At 39.7% G+C, this 18,889-nt stretch overlaps 1 protein-coding gene across 12 annotated transcripts in view; it reads right to left on the bottom strand.

The window, feature by feature from the left end:
* The window catches only part of GTDC1 (glycosyltransferase like domain containing 1), a 172,534-nt gene that overhangs the window by 80,671 nt on the left and 72,974 nt on the right, over nt 1–18,889 (bottom strand). For 10 of the 12 annotated variants that reach the window (XM_039554864.1, XM_039554862.1, XM_039554866.1 and 7 more), the window contains 2 exons: nt 6,126–6,293; nt 2,669–2,842 (listed from right to left, as the gene is read on the bottom strand). In XM_039554864.1, the coding sequence (XP_039410798.1) occupies nt 2,669–2,842; nt 6,126–6,293 (342 nt within the window). Of the gene's footprint in view, nt 1–2,668; nt 2,843–6,125; nt 6,294–14,339; nt 14,427–18,739; nt 18,810–18,889 lie in introns of all 12 variants that reach the window. The other 2 variants (XM_010407181.4, XM_010407174.3) reach the window with 2 other exon arrangements.

The raw sequence follows: 18,889 nt of genomic DNA, 5'->3' as shown, positions 1-18,889 counted from the left end.
AAAAGCAGTGGTTAGAGGCCCATTTGAAATATTTAAATATACATTACAAATTATAGTGATGCCTCTAAGAGTATCCACAAGTGTTTCCTAGGATATCCTTCATCATTATACCTCCCCTCTTAAGTGATCATTTACTATGCTGCTTGTGCTGTTTGTGCCCATCACCTGCAGTAGTTACATTAAAAGGTAGATATTTTACAGGATTAACTCCTGTGCCATGATCCTTCATTACACTGGTTTTGATCAAGGGTCAGATATATTTTATTTTGCCCTACAACTGCAATATTAATCTAAAATAATCATACAAAGCTCCCCATCACATGCATGAGGATGATTTCTCAGATCACCTCTCTCTCCCCAGTCCAAATGTAGATTATGTTTCAGATACAAACACACCCTGAGACATTCACACACAAAACAAAGAGGTCAAAATAAAAAAATAAAGAACCCTGGTTATTTTGCCTTCAGAATTTTTAAATATTTTCCCAACATCTCAGCAAAATTATGCATTTTAAAAAGACTGCAGGCAGTGAAATGATTGTCAGTCATGCAAATAATCACTTACTTACACTGTATGAGTTTGGTTTGGATAAAGCAAATTACCATTTGAAAATAACTTGAAAAACACTCTGGGCTAAGAGCTTGCTTTATAAATTTTAGCTTGGCCACAATTTTTCTTAACCTTTTTCTCCTCAATCTCCATTCAGTCACTATACTAATACAATCTAAATTAAAAAACCAGCTTTGAATTGCCACAGGTGCATTCAACTTTATGTAAAACTTGTAAAGAAATAGCAAATATTGGCTGCAGCTGAAGGTCAAAGCCTGAAGAACTTCAGAGTCAGGCAGAAGCAGCCCTTTCTTCTGCCTTTTTTCCTGTCTCAATATTGGACTTTGTCTAAACACCTCAGATCTTTCATCTAGAATTAGCTGTTGAATAAAATATATATTAGATATAATAGAGCTGATACTAATCTTTGTTTCTAATTACTCTGCTGTGAAAGTTTTACAGTCACACAGTTGCTTATGGACATCTTAATTCTGCCCACCACTGTTGAAAAGAGGTTTTTGATATAACTTCAAGTGCAGCGACCACAATAAAAATGGGAAAGGTGTCCTGCCTTGGGAGATGGGATTTAATGTGACTCTAAAAGAGCACACACTGAGATCTGAGATTTTCCTACTGTTACCAGTTTGGGTAGCAGGCTAATGATTTTACCCACCTAATCACCTCCTGCTTTGGACAAATGAGTGCTGTGTGTATGATGACTTCAGCCTAATTTGTCAGATCTTGTCTGACCCCATGTGCCAGGGCTGACAAGTCCAAAAGAGCTGATGTAATATACGAGACAGGGTTATCATAACTTCATCTCCAAAACTAGGTCTGGGCCACATGATTCCTAAGGTATGCCAAAACCACGAGAGCCTTTGGAATTGGCTCCACGTCAAATATGCTGAGCACCCACAGCATTCCCTGCACTCAAAAGCTCTGGACTCTAAGAGGGAATAGTAGATCCTCAAAGATATACAGGTACTGAACCATGCTGAGATCGAGGCAGCCAACTCCCTAAGAAACACTGGAGGATTTTAACCCACTTGGCAAAAATAGAGGTTTAATGATTTAACTTTAGACATTGATTTCTAAATGATTTGATTCAGTGTTTTAGAATATGAAGTTTTCCAATACACTGAAACTCAAACCTTGCAGTTTGAGTACATCAACGAGTGCTTGACCTCAGCTCCTGCACTAAACATTTCTCTACCTCGAACTACCACACATGTATATTTAGCCTTTGAAATAACTCTAAGTACAGGCTGGTCAGGGATCTTAAGTGTGGCCAGAACTTATATCAGATCAAAAGGCAGGCTCTTGCAAAGTCATTGTAGTGCTTCTCATCCTTATTTCAGAAAAAAAATGTACCCAGCATGGTGTTGGTTTTAAGAGTATAATCAAATTGCAGAATCATGCTCTATTTAGTGCCGGTCCCACTGAAGCAAAGTTCCTGTTCGGTGGGAGGAGAGTCCCTTATAACAGGAAAAACAATTGTGCCAGGTTTAATCAAAAGTGAAAAGGATCCTGTGAATGTTCCCTTTGAGCCACATAACCCACTGCTAATTTCAAGACGGGCTCTGAAACGAGGGCAATAAAAAACGTCCTTCAGAGCAACCGAGGAGGAGCGAAGAGCAACTCCTGCTGCAGCAAATGCCAACATCTGCAAGTCTGCTCCCTGCCACAGGAATGCTTCTGCCTACCTGGAAAGCCATAAAAGAGGTAGGGGAGGGAGGAGGGAATAAAATAGCTCCTTGGCTGCAGGCTTATCACTTTCACTGTTCTCCAGCATTTCTGTCTCCTCCTTGACCTCCCCTGCACAAATACGCACAGAGCCGAGGAGCCAGCAACTCCTGGAAGGCTGAAACAAGTGGGAAATCACTAAAACAAGTGGGAAATCACTCATCCTGAACGATGCAAGTTTGCATGACAGGCACTGAGGACAGGCTCGGCTGCCTCAATAGCCTCTGATTATTGAAATACATTTATCAATTAGGGGATTTTGCATATTATCAAACTCATTCATTAACGATGCTTTAGCTGATTAGTTAGAACGTCACCATAAATACAGAGTTTTGACAGGCTGGAGGCAATTTATGACGTGGAAAATGTACTGACCTGCTCACATCAGGAAACCTGACTGGAAAATAAAGAACTTGGCACTTCGGTCTGATTATTTTTTCCAAATCCTTAGGTCTGTGGTCAGGAATCAGCTTCATAAATTTTCCAATGGATTTAAGGAACGATTCCATATTAAAAGCAGAGTTGAACACCACAACATCAGCAACCAAACTGTAAAAAGCGGTGAAGATTAATGAACATATTGATGCCACAAAAGGAACAAAATTATTCTACAGGCAAAGGAAATAGGATACTTATTCTCATAAACAAGCAAAAGGTGAAAGTGGATTCTAATTAAAACCAGCCTTTTCACATGAATTAGGAGTAGCATATGTACCTTAATCAGAAATGTCTTAATTTCTGTCTATTCACCCTTTGAAAACATGTTTAACCTTCTTTAAGTAATAATAAATTACGATTATTAATCTAAAGGAGCACACCCTATTCTAGCTGTGGAGTTTTATTCATAAAATGGTAAGTATATTATTACTGTCATCATCTCTTAGAAGCATTATGAAGAGATAAGGCCCACTGTAATCTGACTTTTGTAGAATTAAAGTTGTAAGAAAATGAAAATTCCTCAGAAATGTTTTTTATTGAAGGACAACTTACCTTTGTTTAACCTACCTTCAGCTGACCATGGGTGTCAGGCAACAGGACACTAAAGAAATGGAATGCTATTTTAACCTATGCAGACATAATCCTGATTAAGATTATATTCATTATATATGAAAATAAAATACATAGCATGCAGTATCCCTCCTACCAAAAAAAGTTTGAAAAAAATAAGGCATATAAATTTAATGTTTTATTTCTACTGCTGTGTTTTAAAATCGACCAGATCAAAAATTTTAAAATGCAGTTCAGCAATAATGTAGGTATTATTTCTCCACTTAGAGTCAGTCTGGAGAAAATAAGCAGCTGTAAAAAACCTGCAGTATCTGGAAGTTTATCCTGGCAGTGCTGCCACAACCTGAGCTACACCAATACACTCAACACCAGCTGAGGTAAGAAATGCTTTATGGCCAGTTGGTTTTCTCAATATGTTATACATTGTAGCACAGACCTACAGGTCAGAAGATACATTGAGGACATGTGTTCGTAAGTCACAGGGCTGGGGAAAAGTATATTTGAGGCGAGAGGCTGTCATTCATCCTCTCTGCATCTTTCTGCTCTCTGGTCAAGAAAGAGAACTGACACTGCTCACCAAAGCAGCAGGAATCAGCAGGAAAAGCAAAGAAACCCCAACGTTAGAGAGACATAATCCTTTTCAAGCTGGCTGCAGGAGCTGGCACGCCACCCTCTTCCCCACCTATGGTTTTTCACCCGTCAGAAGCCTCAGTTTTGTACAGAAGTCATCTTTTCTGCACTGATTTACAGATGACACGAGGCAGGAAGCCGACACATTTCTTTCCTGCTCTCTGACACACAGCAAAGGCTCCAACAACATCATCTCACCTTTTCTTGTGCATGAAGTCTTATCTGCCCTAACTCCTTCCTGCAGGCTCTGCAAATCAGGGGCAAATTAGAAAGATGAACTCCTTAGATCAGGTACAAAAAGCAGAATTCTGTTTTTTTAATGATCCAAAGCACCAACCTGAAGGTTCAAAGTGCTCTAATTTTAATCATCTCCAAAAACCCTGTGTAAAATTGGAAAGGTACGGTTTCCCCATTTCTAACATATTTGGAAGATGGGAACATGGCATCTCTTTGCAGATGACCACTGGAATGTGAAGAATAATACAGATGAGATGGCTTCTATTTGCCGTTAAATTGGGGTTTCAGCAGAGCAGAAATGGGAGATGAATATTACGTAACTACATGAAGATGATACTGGAGGCTGAAGGGAACAGAATGGAGCATTTATTGCCCCATCCCTGGAAGTGTCCAAGGCCAGGTTGGATGGGCTGTGAGAAATCTGGTCTACTGCAGGGTGTCCCTGCCCATGGGGTTGGAACAAGATGGTCTTGAGAGTCCCTTCCAACATAAACCATTCCACAATTCTCTGATCTGTAAAAATCATCTTTATTTATCTAATGAGAGAAGATACTTAAAATGCATATTTTGAGGATGTTTGTCAGCCTACAACAGATGTATGAAAAAATAACTGCCATAATAAAGCAAAATATATATACAAAAAATATTCTTTTCCCAGTGCCAGAAAACACTTCTTTTTGTTAGAACATCTGAAAATGGCTGCTACTGTTTTCAAAAGATCTTTCACTTCACTTTCCCATCTTTACAGCTCAGTAAGTGAAACATGTTGCAAACACTGTGGCAGAGGCAGCTGCAGAATGGCCAGAACATACACAGATCATTAACTGAGAAATTTCAACTGTCTTGGATTATAAAGATGCAAAAGCTTAACTTGCACCTTAAAATGCTCAAGCCCTATTCTTAATAATTTGTCCACCAAGAGAGAGGTGAGAAAGATCATGGAAATGAATCTATTTCAGTTTAAAACAAGTGAGTTTTGCTGTTCCACTTAGGTCTGTGCAGTGCCTAACCACAAAGCTTTTCAGTGGTGTTGTTATTAACTTCTTTCATTAACTCAGATTCGAGAAATACATTTGTTTTTAGCAACAATAAAGGACCGCAGCCTTTAAAACGTCTGGGTATTTTAGCACTGCACAATTTCTGAATACTAGATGAAAGAAATATAAGGATTTATCTGTTATGTTTACTGCCCTCTCTTCACAGGAAAAGTGCTGCAGTACATTTTAATTTCTGTTTATTTCCCTAAAACCCTCTCCATAATTTCAGCTGGATGCAGTAAAAGCTATGGCCAAGCACGAGCTGAGTAGCTGCAGCATCCATGAAACAAAGCATCACTTACAGCCAAGGCACAGGTCAGAAATCCCACTAGCAATGGGTACACCACAGCAGCATTGGTGGACTTTATACAATAAATTGAGATGATTTCTTAGAGCAGAGTGGTTCAGCCACACTGATTTTATGAAGCTCTCCTCAGGACTCTGCTGGTACCTCAGTTTGCTACAGGGTCATTGTTTATAGAATCCCAGAATGGTTTGGGTTGGAAGGGACCTTAAAGCCCATCCCATTCCACCCCTGCCATGGGATACCCTCCACTATCCCAGGCTGCTCCAAGCACCATCCAACCTGGCCTTGGACACTGCCAGGGATGGGGCAGCCACAGCTTCTCTGGGCAACCTGTGCCAGGGCCTCCCCACCCTCACACTGACGAATTCCTTCCTAATATCCAACCTAAACCTACTCTCTTTCAGTTTGAAGTCAATCCCCCTTTTCCTGTCACTACATGGTCTTGTAAAACATTAATACAAAATAATGAATATAAAAAACAATCAGTACAAAATAAAAATAGAAAAATAATTAATATTAAGAAATAGTACATGGAGAAGGACTCCTCAGGGTTACAATGCTGTGGGACAGAAGGAGCCCTTAAATAACGAGGAGCAGTGCAAGCAACACCTACCATGAAAGAATCTGGTTGTATCCATACTGAAAATCCCTTTCCTGGCATTTCTGGACAGGATATGCCAATTGGTTCTCATGGAAGTAGAGGACCTTTTTCAATTTGCCAAGGTCAGGGCGGAGGGCGGCGAGTTCAGCCAGGTTAAGCACCGAGCTTGCAAAAAGGATCCTGGAAAACAAGGAGAGCAGTGTTTACTGTCGGCGAGTGTGCTCGCAGGGGTCACCCCTTCCCCTGCTCCCCACTCCCTCCCCCCAAGAAAAACATAACCCCTATAGGGACACATCAATAGCTAAGCCTTAATACCATGTAGCAGCATTCGAAGTTTTGATCTCTTAAAAAGCAGCTGCTAAGAACCCAACTAGAAAAGCACCGAATCTCATTGGTCTTCCCAGCTCGGTTACAGAGAGATGCAAAATAAAAAAAAAGCTGGATGGATTTTATTGAAAAAGGCAAGAAAAGCTGTATCTGAAGGACAAATGGAACAAAGATAAGGCTGGCTAGGGAATACTTTGCTTGCCAGTTTCATTACACTTTACTTCTTTATGCACCCGACTACTGAAATTCAATATATGAGCAGGAATGGCACATGTTCATGTTATGACATAAACCCTTTTGATTTATGCAGTGCACTTATCTAGCATGGTCCGCTTTTCTTTTTTTTTTTTCCCCACCCTTTTTCTGTTTTATTTTCACATTTTTATTAGGTATCCTCTATAATGAAATGTTGTTTCTACCCTTGCACCCCAGTCCTGCCGCTGCACTCCTGCTATTCCATAGTCCACAACACTGCACACATCCTTCAATTAGATAAAGCAGACACAAACAACACTAACAAGCTGCTATCTTAGCCTTGTGTAACTTCCCAGGCTATCAGAAAATGAATGTATTTAAATGCGTAATATGAAATCCTGACCCTACTGTAACCAGTGGCAGATTTCCCTGCGTTTCACCAAAAGCATGTGAGCATCTCCTGGCCCCTGGCTAGCACTTCTTCCAAGCAAAGTGAATCCTGAACCTGCAGAGAGCTGCAGAGCCTCAAACATTTGTGTCCTGTATTTCTTATCACAAGGGATTAAAAATAAAGAAAAAAATTGAGATCAGGTATCTATTGCACGTAGAACATTTAAGTTTAATAAACTACTTTTCAATACAGCCTGTTTCTGAATTGTTTTTTTCTATCCACCATTTTAGTGGTTCAGATTCAGAACTGATTTATGCAATGTTTTATTCTTTTAAAATATTTCTTATTTTTTCTAAGTTTTTTCTTTTTCTATTTTTATTCCCACTCTTCCTATTTTTACATTAATTTTGTGTTCAAGATTACTGCCAAACTGACATCACTAATGTGATAAAATTCTGATTCTGGCTGTCAACCTCAAAACTCATGAACTTCCCCAAACATCCATCTAGATCATCTATATTATGTCCTATCTCTGCTAACTTACACCCTTCCTAGATAACCTGTACCTACAGAACACACACTTCCTAGGGCACAGATCCTGTATCCATCTTCATCAACCTGAGTCAATGCTGATCTGAAAGGCTTACGAAAGTAAGAGATGACTGTTACTGCCTTGTTCATCAAATATTTGATGGTTCTAAAGGGCTTGTCACACAGAATGCCAATAAAGATATGAGCTCAGGTTTATTACGAGCCATACTAGGAGGAAAAAATAGTTTTAGGTATGTCATTACTTATTTGTCACTGTGAGTAATGACCTCTGGACCTCATAGTGACCTGGGTGCCAGGCTCAAAGCAGAGCAGGAAAAGCTTCCTGGGGGCAATGTGAAATCCCTGCTCAGCACTAGAGTGACAAAGAAAAATGCAAACTGGAGAAAACATACCCCAAAACCAGCAAAAATGAAATGAAATGGTTGCTTGGAAAAATTTTGGCTATTGACAGGACAAGGGGAAACAGCTTCATACTAAAAAAGGATGGGTTGACTTTTGATAAAGGAAGATGTTTTTCCCTGTGAGGGTGGTGAGGCCCTGGCACAGGGCACCCAGAGAAGCTGTGGCTGCCCCATGATCCCTGGAAGTGTCCAAGGCCAGGTTGGACAGGGCTTGGAACAACCTGGTCTAGTGGAAAAAGTCCCTGCCCATGTCAGGGGATTGGAACAAGATGAGCTTTAAGGTTCTTTCCATTCCAAACCATTCTAGAACTCTGTTTCTGGATTGCACTATAGTTTATCTTCTCCTTTACTGATTTTTCAGAAAATTCTTTTCTGCCATGAGTTATGGGAAGAAAACTGAACTGATACAGGATAGTATTGATGAACCTGGCTGCATTTGAAGGAAGAGAAGGGAAAAAAGAGACAACACATTGGGACTGAAACCTCTGGAAGGAGCACAGAGCAAGGGTGGGAAGTTCAGACAGTGGAGGTGTCAAAGTTAACACACTGACTGGAGAGAAAAGGGCAATGGAGAGCACAATGAGAAGAGATCCAGGAACTAAGCTTGGACAAAACCATGTAGCTCTGAATAATCTAACCTTGCTCAGATCAACAATGGGATAATTAGGAGAATGCAAAAAAAAGATAGTAATAGCCACAGGCAAAGAAAACAGTGTCTGCAGTCTTGGCTTAGGCAAACTGAAGGAATTCAATAGCATCATTAAAGCATGCTGGAGCCTGGCTTCTAGCATGGCAAGAAAGGCTGAAAACCTAGAAAGCTTGTAAGAGGTAGACCTAAATTTTCTCCACTGTAAATAGAAAGTGGTAAGACTCCACTAACAAGCAGATCACTTATCACTGCCCAGCTCAGCACAATAAACTGGTGTCAAGAGAAAACTGTGGTGATGACTAGCAAATTCAGATGTAGAGCCTGAAATGACTTTGCCTATGCTGCTTACAACAAGGAAAAGAATTAAAATAAAACCTTTGATTAGAAAACACCCTCCTCGATTCGCTTGCGTTACTTTGCAGCACTTCCAGAATTTATCCTGACTCTAAGAGGCTCTCATGGCTGCTTCTTTACTGGCAGAGAAGCTGCTAACTACCAGCACCAACCGATTTCCCTGGCTTTACAGGCTTAAATAACACCTGACAGCACGAGTCCCCGTGAACATGCCCACAGAGCAGCCACATTCGTGGCTAATGGACTCACGCAGGGCACTGGAGGATATGCTGGAGTGTATTTCCATTTAACACCTATTACAAGGGGAAGAAAGGAAAGTTTATTATAATGGAACGTGCGACATAAATATATGTCAGTTGTCATTCCGTGTGACATCAACTTTCATTTTACCTCGGGTTATTATTTAAGTAATAAATCCTAACAAGGTGAGCTTTATCATCCCACAGAGTGTATCCGGGAGGTAGAGACACAAGGTGATGGCAAGAACACTCAAAACATGATAATTCCTGACAGCTGCTGCTTGAGCACAAGTTAAATTGAACAGTTTATCTCAGCATAAAGATGTTATAAGGTTTTATGTTTAATTTAAAAAAATTAACATAAAACCCAGAGAAAGCAGAGTTAGGCAATCTTTCACAAACATGACATACTACAATCACTGTATAAGCTGGATTAGTACTTATTACCATGCTACTAGAGAATTAAGCTGTTTTTAGACCACCAAAGAGCTTTAAATTGCAACTTTTGTCTCTGTAAGAGAAACCTATATTTAAAACGTCTGCTAAATTCAAATTAACAGCTACATCATTAACTTACCATCTCACAAAAACCCCTACAATTCAACTGCTATTATGGTGTCCTTATCGAGACCTATCAACACTGCAGCATTTAATATATACAGTGCTCTCCAATAAATACAGTGTGTGAATACTCACTAAACCTGTGCTGAAGGTCACATTCCTAAAGCTCTGCCCCAGCTCTCCTTTCCAAAACATCCATGAGCATTTTGCTGTGTGACAAGTGACCTTCTTGCTCAGAGCAGGACCATCCCATAGTAGCCCTACTGCCTTGGAGACTGGCCAAATTTCAGGGCCACCATCCATACAAGCTGCAGTCTAAAGCCATGCTTGTGCTTCATCTGAATCAGTTCACAGTCCTTCTGAGGAGCTACTTGTGTGAAATTAGTTAAGCATGTGCTTAACCAATATAAATATTCCTGGGAATGAAGCTGAGTCCACTTGCAGGTTCAGAGATGCGACATGTCCACAGAATTCCCTGTCCATTGCTCCTGTCTTCCCCATTATTTCACTCCAAAGGACTGAAAACCAGTAAAATATAAAAGCCCTTTTTTTTTTTTAATTGCTAGCAGACAAAATAACTAATACAGGTTTCCACTTATATCAAGCAAATTATAATAGTGAAGGTGCTAAAGTATTTTTATTTGGCTTTATAAATCTTCTTTGTGTCACGCAGCCATGATTTACTCTTTTATGGCACTACCCTAAATCTTTCAATTAAATTCCCATGCAACTTAACTAAAAACACATTTTGCCTTCCCCTTGGGAGACCACACAGGGCATATTTATGTATCTATGGATATGGAGGCTGAACTCTCCAATCCACCAGGCTTATAGAACAAAGCGAGTTTAAAACAGCACCTGATTTGTAGTGGAATGTTCCCTCGGTCTGGCAGAAGCTCTGCACGAAGGACAGATAAATGTGGCCACTATTTGTGTGGCAGTACAGGTAATCCAGCTCTCCCTGGAAAAGGGGGATTGCTGTAGGATACAATCCTGCAGCAGCAGCAGCAAGGACTCTCCTGCTCCGCAAATAAAATCCAAAGCCATAATTCTCTGCTGCAAAACAACTACATTCACAGTAAAATGAGTTTATGATTGAAGATCTGGCAGTCCAGAAAAGAGCCATGAGCACTCTTCATCCTCCAGGAGCAGTATTACAATAAAACAGACTAAAATTTGGATATGGCTACAAATATGAGCCTTTTAGGGAAAACAGATACTAAAAAAATACTTTTCATAGATGGCACTGATTGAACCAGTGAGGCCCTGGCACAGGGTGCCCAGAGAAGCTGTGGATGCCCCATCCCTGGAAGTGTCCAAGGCCAGGCTGGACAGGGCTTGGAGCAGCCTGGGATAGTGGAAGGTGTCCCTGCCCATGGCAGGGGTGGAATGGGATGAGTTTTAAGGTCCCTTCCAACCCAAACCATCCTGTGATTGTATTTCTGGATTGCACTAAAGTTTATCCAAACTGTTCTGCTCTATGTTGCCCCCTTACAGGCCAAGGTAAAGCCAAGAGGTTTGACCACAGACACATCCACCTGGAGAAACAAGGGCTCCAAAGGTGGTGGAGGCTTCCAGCTCCTCCAGATCAAACCTCATGGCTTTGATTCCCCCATCATACAGTTCTCCTTGATTTCAACCCAGCAATTAGACAAGTCCATGGATTTGGCTTTATCTTATAAATGCTAACTGTGTCTCAAATAGCATGGTTAATGCCTGCAATCTTAAACAGACCAGTTATTTTTGTTTGTTATTACACCATTTTTATATGATCACCTTACAGAAGTTGCATTTTTATCACTAGCCCAAGAACACACAAATTACAAGCACACATAAAATGCTTTTCCTTTTCCCATTACACAACAGACGACACTGAATTTCTGAACAATAAATACTAATAAGTGGTAATATGTGACAGTAGACAGTATAATAAATAATAAATTAACAATAATTTTTTGACATGGAATGTACAAATGTCAAAAAATGCTTATAGATATTTTAACTCATAAATTAAGGTTTTTGTAGATAAAGATAATTTGCAATGTTTACAGAAATAATTAAGTCTTACTATTTTAATGGTCTTTATTTTTCAGAACAAATCACAAGGGTTGTCATGCCTTTCATCTTAATTAGGCCATGTGTTTGTCTTATTTATTTCTATGTACTTTCATAAACGTTTACAAATATTAATTGTAAAGAAAAATATTTTTTCCTCTTGCTGTAATTGCTATATGTACATACAGTACACAGTGATAAATATTCATGGCTGCTACCAGTTCAATATCGAGGATTTGGGAGTTGCCTTGTATGCTAAAATACAGCAGAAAGGAATAGCCTGGTTTCAACTCATACTGCCAATCCCTTCTTTTTATATATTTTTGTTTTAAAATACACCATTTAAAAAAAATCAAAAAGTTAAAAACCACATTTCTTAATTTGCAAATTATTTGGGTTAACTCACAATTCCTCCTTACCCCTCCGATTCTTTATTTAATTTAGCTGATCAGAATATTTATGTACTGGAATCAAACCTCAAACAAAATTTCAGGCCAGGTCCTCAGTCCACACTATCAAGAACCAGTCTTAAACACTTTTCCACTATTTTTGATGACCTTTAACTCAAAAGGTATAAAAAACTATGTGAAAACAGTGAATTAAAACTACTTTTCCATGTAACATCAAGAAGTAAGCTTGAAAGAGACTCTCACAGAGCAGACTTTTGAGGGGGGTGTATTTTGTTTGGACTGCTTTGCTTTTCAGGCAACAACACTGAAGCTTCTTGAATTTTATTAAGTGTGTGTGGTACTATTTTTTTCCCTGATTTGTAATTAAATTTGGCTTCAATTAATTACTGACAGATGCACATTTTTACTTTAGTGGCCAGATTGTTCACCATGGGCTACATTGGCCTCTCTGTTCCCACGAAGGGAGAGGTCAGGACCAAGCAGTCAGAGCTGTGGTGATGGGGGGAAGGAGAAACCATGAATCCACATTGTCCTCCTCGCTCAAATTCCATCAGCAACAAACAGTGAAGCAAAGGAATTTTATTAGAGCAGAGAATAAGCAAATCAGAATAACCCACAAGTGAAAAGCAGCTATTGCTGGTTTATATAAGATGGACAGACTAACTCTGCTCAAATAGGTGCTGTGATGGAGCAAAGAAAAAGTGGGAAGCAAGATAAATAGAGGACATAGTGACCGAAGGCAAAAAATTCACCACAGGTAAATATATAGGATGCAGTGATGCATAATGAAATGACATTTTTAAAGAAAACTGCTTGCAAAACTGATGTTCTACTCAATTAGGTAACATTTAAGCAGCATTATTTATTGGTTGTAAGGCTGCAAATTAATTTAATTTGGTATCTTATCTGTCCAGCTCTGGAGAGAAGCCAAACATGTCAAATGCCTGGCATGAACAATGCAATATGGCCAAGGGGTGGTAGCAGCACAGAGAAGTCCTAGGGCTACACAGAACTACTCTCCAACAGCAAACCTGAACAGCTAGCTTTGAGTATTGTAACTTCACATCTCCTGGTGTCAGCTTGGATCCAGGATGGCACAGAGGAAACAGTCAACATCATGGATCTATGGATCCCACTGCAAGCGAGGGTGATTTATCCCACAGAAAGGGAATCAAACCCAGTGCAGCACAGATCCACCACAACACTCAGGGCTTCCCTTAAAAAAGGTTTATATCAAGAGATGCTCACATGAAGTAGAACAACGGCTGATTTTCCATTACTTAGTAAGTTCTGGCAAATAAAAACTCAAATCTTCACCTAATGTTCAGGTTTCCACATTTTGTGTTTTAAAACCACAGAAGACCCACTCACTTTGCACAGTTGCAGAAAAAATCATGGAATAACAGGATGGTTTGGGTTGGAAGAGACCTCAAATATCATCAAGCTTCAATCCCCTGCCATGGGGAAGCTTTGCTGACTGTTTAGGGTTACATTTCAAGTGCCCTGAAAATTCTGTTCTCCAAAGTATTTCAGATTGGTTTTTATGTTGCTTTATGCACCTTGATATCTAAACACTTTTTTTTTTTTTTTAAAGGAATTTGAAGACTGTCACTAAACGGAACTCAGCTTTCTCAGCAAATAGCTTTCACATTTTTCTAATATCCCACAGCTCTGATCTCACACAATCTACGAACAGCAAGTCCTTTAAAAATTATTTTTATGGAATCTCTTAGCTAATTTTCCTAAAAAACTCCCACTCCAGAGCATCAGCCCAAGGCATAACTACTGCCTAAGAATGAGGACCCTCAGGAAAAGCAGGATTCTTCCCAGAAAACTAATACAGCCCTCGAAAAAACTCAGACTGTCATAAAACCTGAGCAGCTGGCAACTCTGTCACCATGAAGTATCCATATGGAAGACCGAGATGTGTCAAACTACCCAAAACGAGTTTGGATAGTGCAGAAGATGGAATAAATAATTCAGTATCTTCAACACTTTCAACAGCAGGTAGTAGATATGCTACCTGCTCCTACAACGTGCCAAAATGTAACATGCGAGTGAGAGCGAGCGAGAGAATGTGAGTATCTCCAACCTGTTTTCATGAGGATATTTTGCTCGAGGAACTTCTCTTTTTAGAGGCATATGATCCATATCAGATGTTTGTCAGGAGCAGGCAGCGCTACAGAACATTAGGAATAACTTAGTGATTTTTAATATATATTCACAAAGAGAATTCTCAAAGTCCTGAGTATACATGTATTTTAAAAAAAATGTATTTTAATCAAATATTACAAAAAAAATACGAAGGGAAAAAATGTATTTCTCTCAAATGCCCTTCACACTTCTAGAATATTTGTTGCTGCAGCACAGTGGCAACTTTCCTGCCTTAATATAAGCCGAGCAAACTATTCCATGTGCTCAGTGAAGTGGCAATCAGATCCACAATTTAAATATTTCTGCTCCATGTTCATGACATAGTTCAACTATAAAACTACATTGTGCCGTGCCAGTCTTCTGCCATCTCTTCCTATGAGAAACAGCCACACATTGGTGCATAAACCTTCATCGTTTATACTCAAAGGAGATAAAGCGACACTACCATTCCCCAAGAAATTAAAATAATTTAATGCTTAAGGGCTTCCAGACCTGTCTTTGGAGGGCCAAACGCCTTCCTACACGGATTTATCAACGAACACTTCATCAAAAACACAGGGACAGCAGGTAAGCTGATATTCAAAAGCACATCAATAAGGAAAATGTCAGGTTTTGTGTATTGCACACTATTTTGAGCCCCTCCACTTTCTGATTATAACATTTCTGTAACTCAGCAAAGCCCACACTCGCTACCAGATTTGAACGATTGCACCGAAATGGCTGAGCGACCGACTGAAGTGAGATTTCAAAGAAGTGAGACAAACACTCGCCTAAATTCAAAAGCTGCCAAACATATTTCATCAGACTTTCAAAAGATAATTGTTTTGTCTGTTCTGAATTAAGCTTTAAGTGCTTTAAGAAAGGTTTCTCCACAAACATGGCTAAAGATCACAAAGTGGAGCATTTGGAATGAATGGAACCCTTCAGTCATATATTTATTTACTATCACTTGCATCATGCCTGGCATATACCACAAGCTGCTTTATTTCCATGTCCATAACATGATTTTAAGGATAATCTATACTGATGTCCTACCATTTTATTTCACATGCTATCATAACAGGGTTTTTATTTATAAAGCAACCAGGGAAAAAGAAGGAAATAAAGGGTCTCAGCTCTGCAGCCCGGAGCTCCTTACCTGGTATGTAAGGGACTGATGCAAGAGCTGAGACAAACAGGAGAGAATTCAAAGAAAAAGAGAATATGTCAAACTCATGAGAATTTAACAGCCATGGAAATTAGGCCATTGCCCAGTTTTCTTCTCCAGCTCCTGGCTGAGAGTTTTGCAGGGTTAATAACATTAGACATTTACGGTCATGTTTGATCAACTGATACAACACAGATCTGATCCTTGAGTAAGCAACTCAAACCTGAACACTGCAAGATGCTGGTATTTCCCCACATGGAAAAATCCAATAATAAAATAATAATTTAATAAAAATACTTCCAGCTTCCATATATTTCACAAATTGTGCTTTCCCAGCGTGTGGTGGCTGCTGAACACACACTACAAAGGACAGAGAGTTCTCAGTAAGACAAGTCCCTAGAACCACAGGAATCACTTTACATTAGGGTGACCAGAAAGGCTTCTCCCAGGATGCTTGTTCTGTTCTGTTCATCTATCCCAATTTGGATTCCCCGGTTGCCTGTCAGCCTCCACCCCTCATCCCTCCCCCAGAGCTTCCCCATTGGCCCCCATTCCCTGGTCCCACCTTTTCCCCCAGGTAAAACTGTGAGTTCTGGGCTCACGTTGGTATTTGCCTCTGCACCCCTGGACAGTGTAGCAGCAATAAATGCTCCTGCCAGGATGCACCCAAACGCCCTTCTGGACTCTTTGGTATTGACTGTGACACTGAACCCACCCGTGCATCTGTGGGGGCACGCGGGGCCCCACGGAGCCGGGCAGGGACAGTGTTACCAGCACATCTCATATGCAACTATTACTTCTGAATTATTTTTATCATTAAATAAAGCATCCAGTGCTTTATTTAATGATAAATTAAATTCCCATTATTCCCCAGGAACACAAAAGAGAAATATGTCTCTCTGGGGTTGAAATCATATGTTAAAAAGATAGAACACCATACCAGATGTTATCTAATCTTTAAGAAACTGCGGCCAAGGCTTGCTTATCAAGAGCCACCAAGCGAACCAGGGCCACAGTGAGAAGTCAGGAGCCCAAGCCAAAGTTTAGATAAGCAAATATCATGGTCTAGTGATTTAATCAGCTCATGTAAGACCATGTAACTGTTTATGTATCTTATGGGCCCTGCTCACCACAGTACCTGACAGGTTTCCCAAAATATTATCTTTGTGAGAGCGTACAGAGTGATTCAGCATTTTCAGATCTCATATCTTCACTCCCAGAGAGATGTGCAAGCACAGATGTCTGCGTGCATGCACATGCAGATACATGACACATAAATACTATATACACACATATTTTCTAGCAAAATCCACCATAAAACTATGAAACATTCTGAATTGAGCTATTTAAACTGTGGCCAAGAAAACTGTTGACAAGAGCTAATTTGTTATTGAAAAAAGACTGCGCATCTCTCCATGACAGAAACTAAAAATCTGTTCAAGATGTCTGGGCAAGGAGCTTTCATATCTGAAAAGGCTGAGCAAAGTAGAGTAGTTTTGGTGAAGGTCTCCAAATAACACCATTTTTCCAGCAATGCCTTTGAACTACACATAAAACCTTTCAGGAGCTCCTGAAAAGGAAACTTGAGTCAAGCTGTTTGTCAAGATGACTGGAGATGTTCTTTGGAAAGTATTTCCAAAAAGTTCTGGAGCAATGGTAGCTGTACAATCATATGGGATTAATTTTCTGTATATATCTCTTTATACTACTGGAAGAAACAAATTAACTTGGAAATTCAAAGATCTTTATACAGCCCTGTGCTCTTAGGTACAAATATTTAAGTAATCTTTACTTCCTGTCAAACACTGAAATGGATATTAAATTATATTAAATTATTATAGATACAAGTAGTAAAATTTCTTTTCTGCTTTCTCTGTTAGCTCCTGCATCTTGGTATTTCTTACACAGAGTATGAAAGATATTTTAATATTATCTTTGATTTAAATTGCTTCTTCTATTAAAACACAAACTGTGTGCTTGATGTATAAACACCTGCCCAGAAGCCTCACAAATTTTCCCTGTAAGGGATCACAGGTTTAGGAATACAGTATTTATTCACAATACTCCTTTCCCTGATGGTTTCAGGATGCCATCCCTTTAGCCACTTTTTTTTTTTTTTTGTCCCCTTTAAAATAAATAAATGAACAAACCACACAGAAGGAAGGAACTTCAACATTTCAGCCCCAGCTGAACCCAAAACTACCCACTGAGCCCTATGACCCCCACTTGCATGTGCTCAGCACAGTGGGCATTGCACCAACCTGCAGGTATATGGAAGGGGTGAAATGCTCCCCTTGACTTAAATATGAAATTAAGGAGAATATAATTAGTGTTTAAAGAGTGGGGAAAAAAAAAAAAAAACTGTGGGAAATGTCCCTCTCTCCTTTTCCAGGACCTGTGGATTGACTTCATGAGAAAGAAGCAGTCTAGTAGATAAAATATAAAAAATTCATTCTTTCCTTCTCTCTTGTTCCTGTGTGTTAGTAGAAGGAACAAAATGAAGGAGCAAGGAACTAGTGAAAAAAATATCAAGCCAAAATTACATCCGTCAGGGTGATGGAGTGCAGTGTCCTGCCCAGTCCCACCGCAGACCTCCTCGGGGCTACTGTTTCAAGTAAAAATTAAACAAGATGACACAGAAACAGTCCAAGATTGACATTTTCCAGCTTTGTGTCATGTTACATTATTTGAATGAATCTCAACTTTTAAAAACATCCAAAGGAAAGAGAATGAGGGTTGTATAAAACAAAAAAGACATGTAAGAAATAAGACTCTCACTAGAAGAAAGAGAGCCACCCATGTTGATACTACCAAAGGTAAGAATATTTTTAAGGACACTGTTACCTATCCCATCCACTCCCATTTTATTGCCAGATTAATATGAAAAAGGCTTATTATTCCACCAGTATTTTTCCCCTGTGGCTTTGCCCAGGTTGTGCCCATAGGTCCATCTCAAAGGTTGCTGATGGAGCCCAGTGTTCCCACCACAGCCGCTCTCCCAACCACCTTCAAGGTCCAGAGTCACGCAGCACAAGGGTTCAGCTTTATTGGAAAAACAACATCCTGAAACTACTGAAAAAGCTCTTCAGAAGTATGAAAAATAATATGCAGCATTTTTTTTCTTCAGTTACCACGAAATTCGAAGCAGCCAGCAATCAACCTCCCTCTTCTCAGCACTCAAAAGCACTTACAGAAAGCCTGTTCTTAACCCGGCTGCAGAGAAAAAGTTCCCTTTTATCTTCCATTTATTTTCATTTTTACCTGAAAGGCAGAAAAGACTTGGGTTTTATGTACACCAGACACGAACTGAACTTTTTTTGCAGTGCATTAGACTGCAATTG

This window comes from Corvus cornix, chromosome 7 (genome assembly GCF_000738735.6).
Source record: "Corvus cornix cornix isolate S_Up_H32 chromosome 7, ASM73873v5, whole genome shotgun sequence".
Lineage (NCBI taxonomy): Eukaryota > Metazoa > Chordata > Aves > Passeriformes > Corvidae > Corvus > Corvus cornix.
This window is presented reverse-complemented; position numbering and strand designations above follow the sequence as displayed.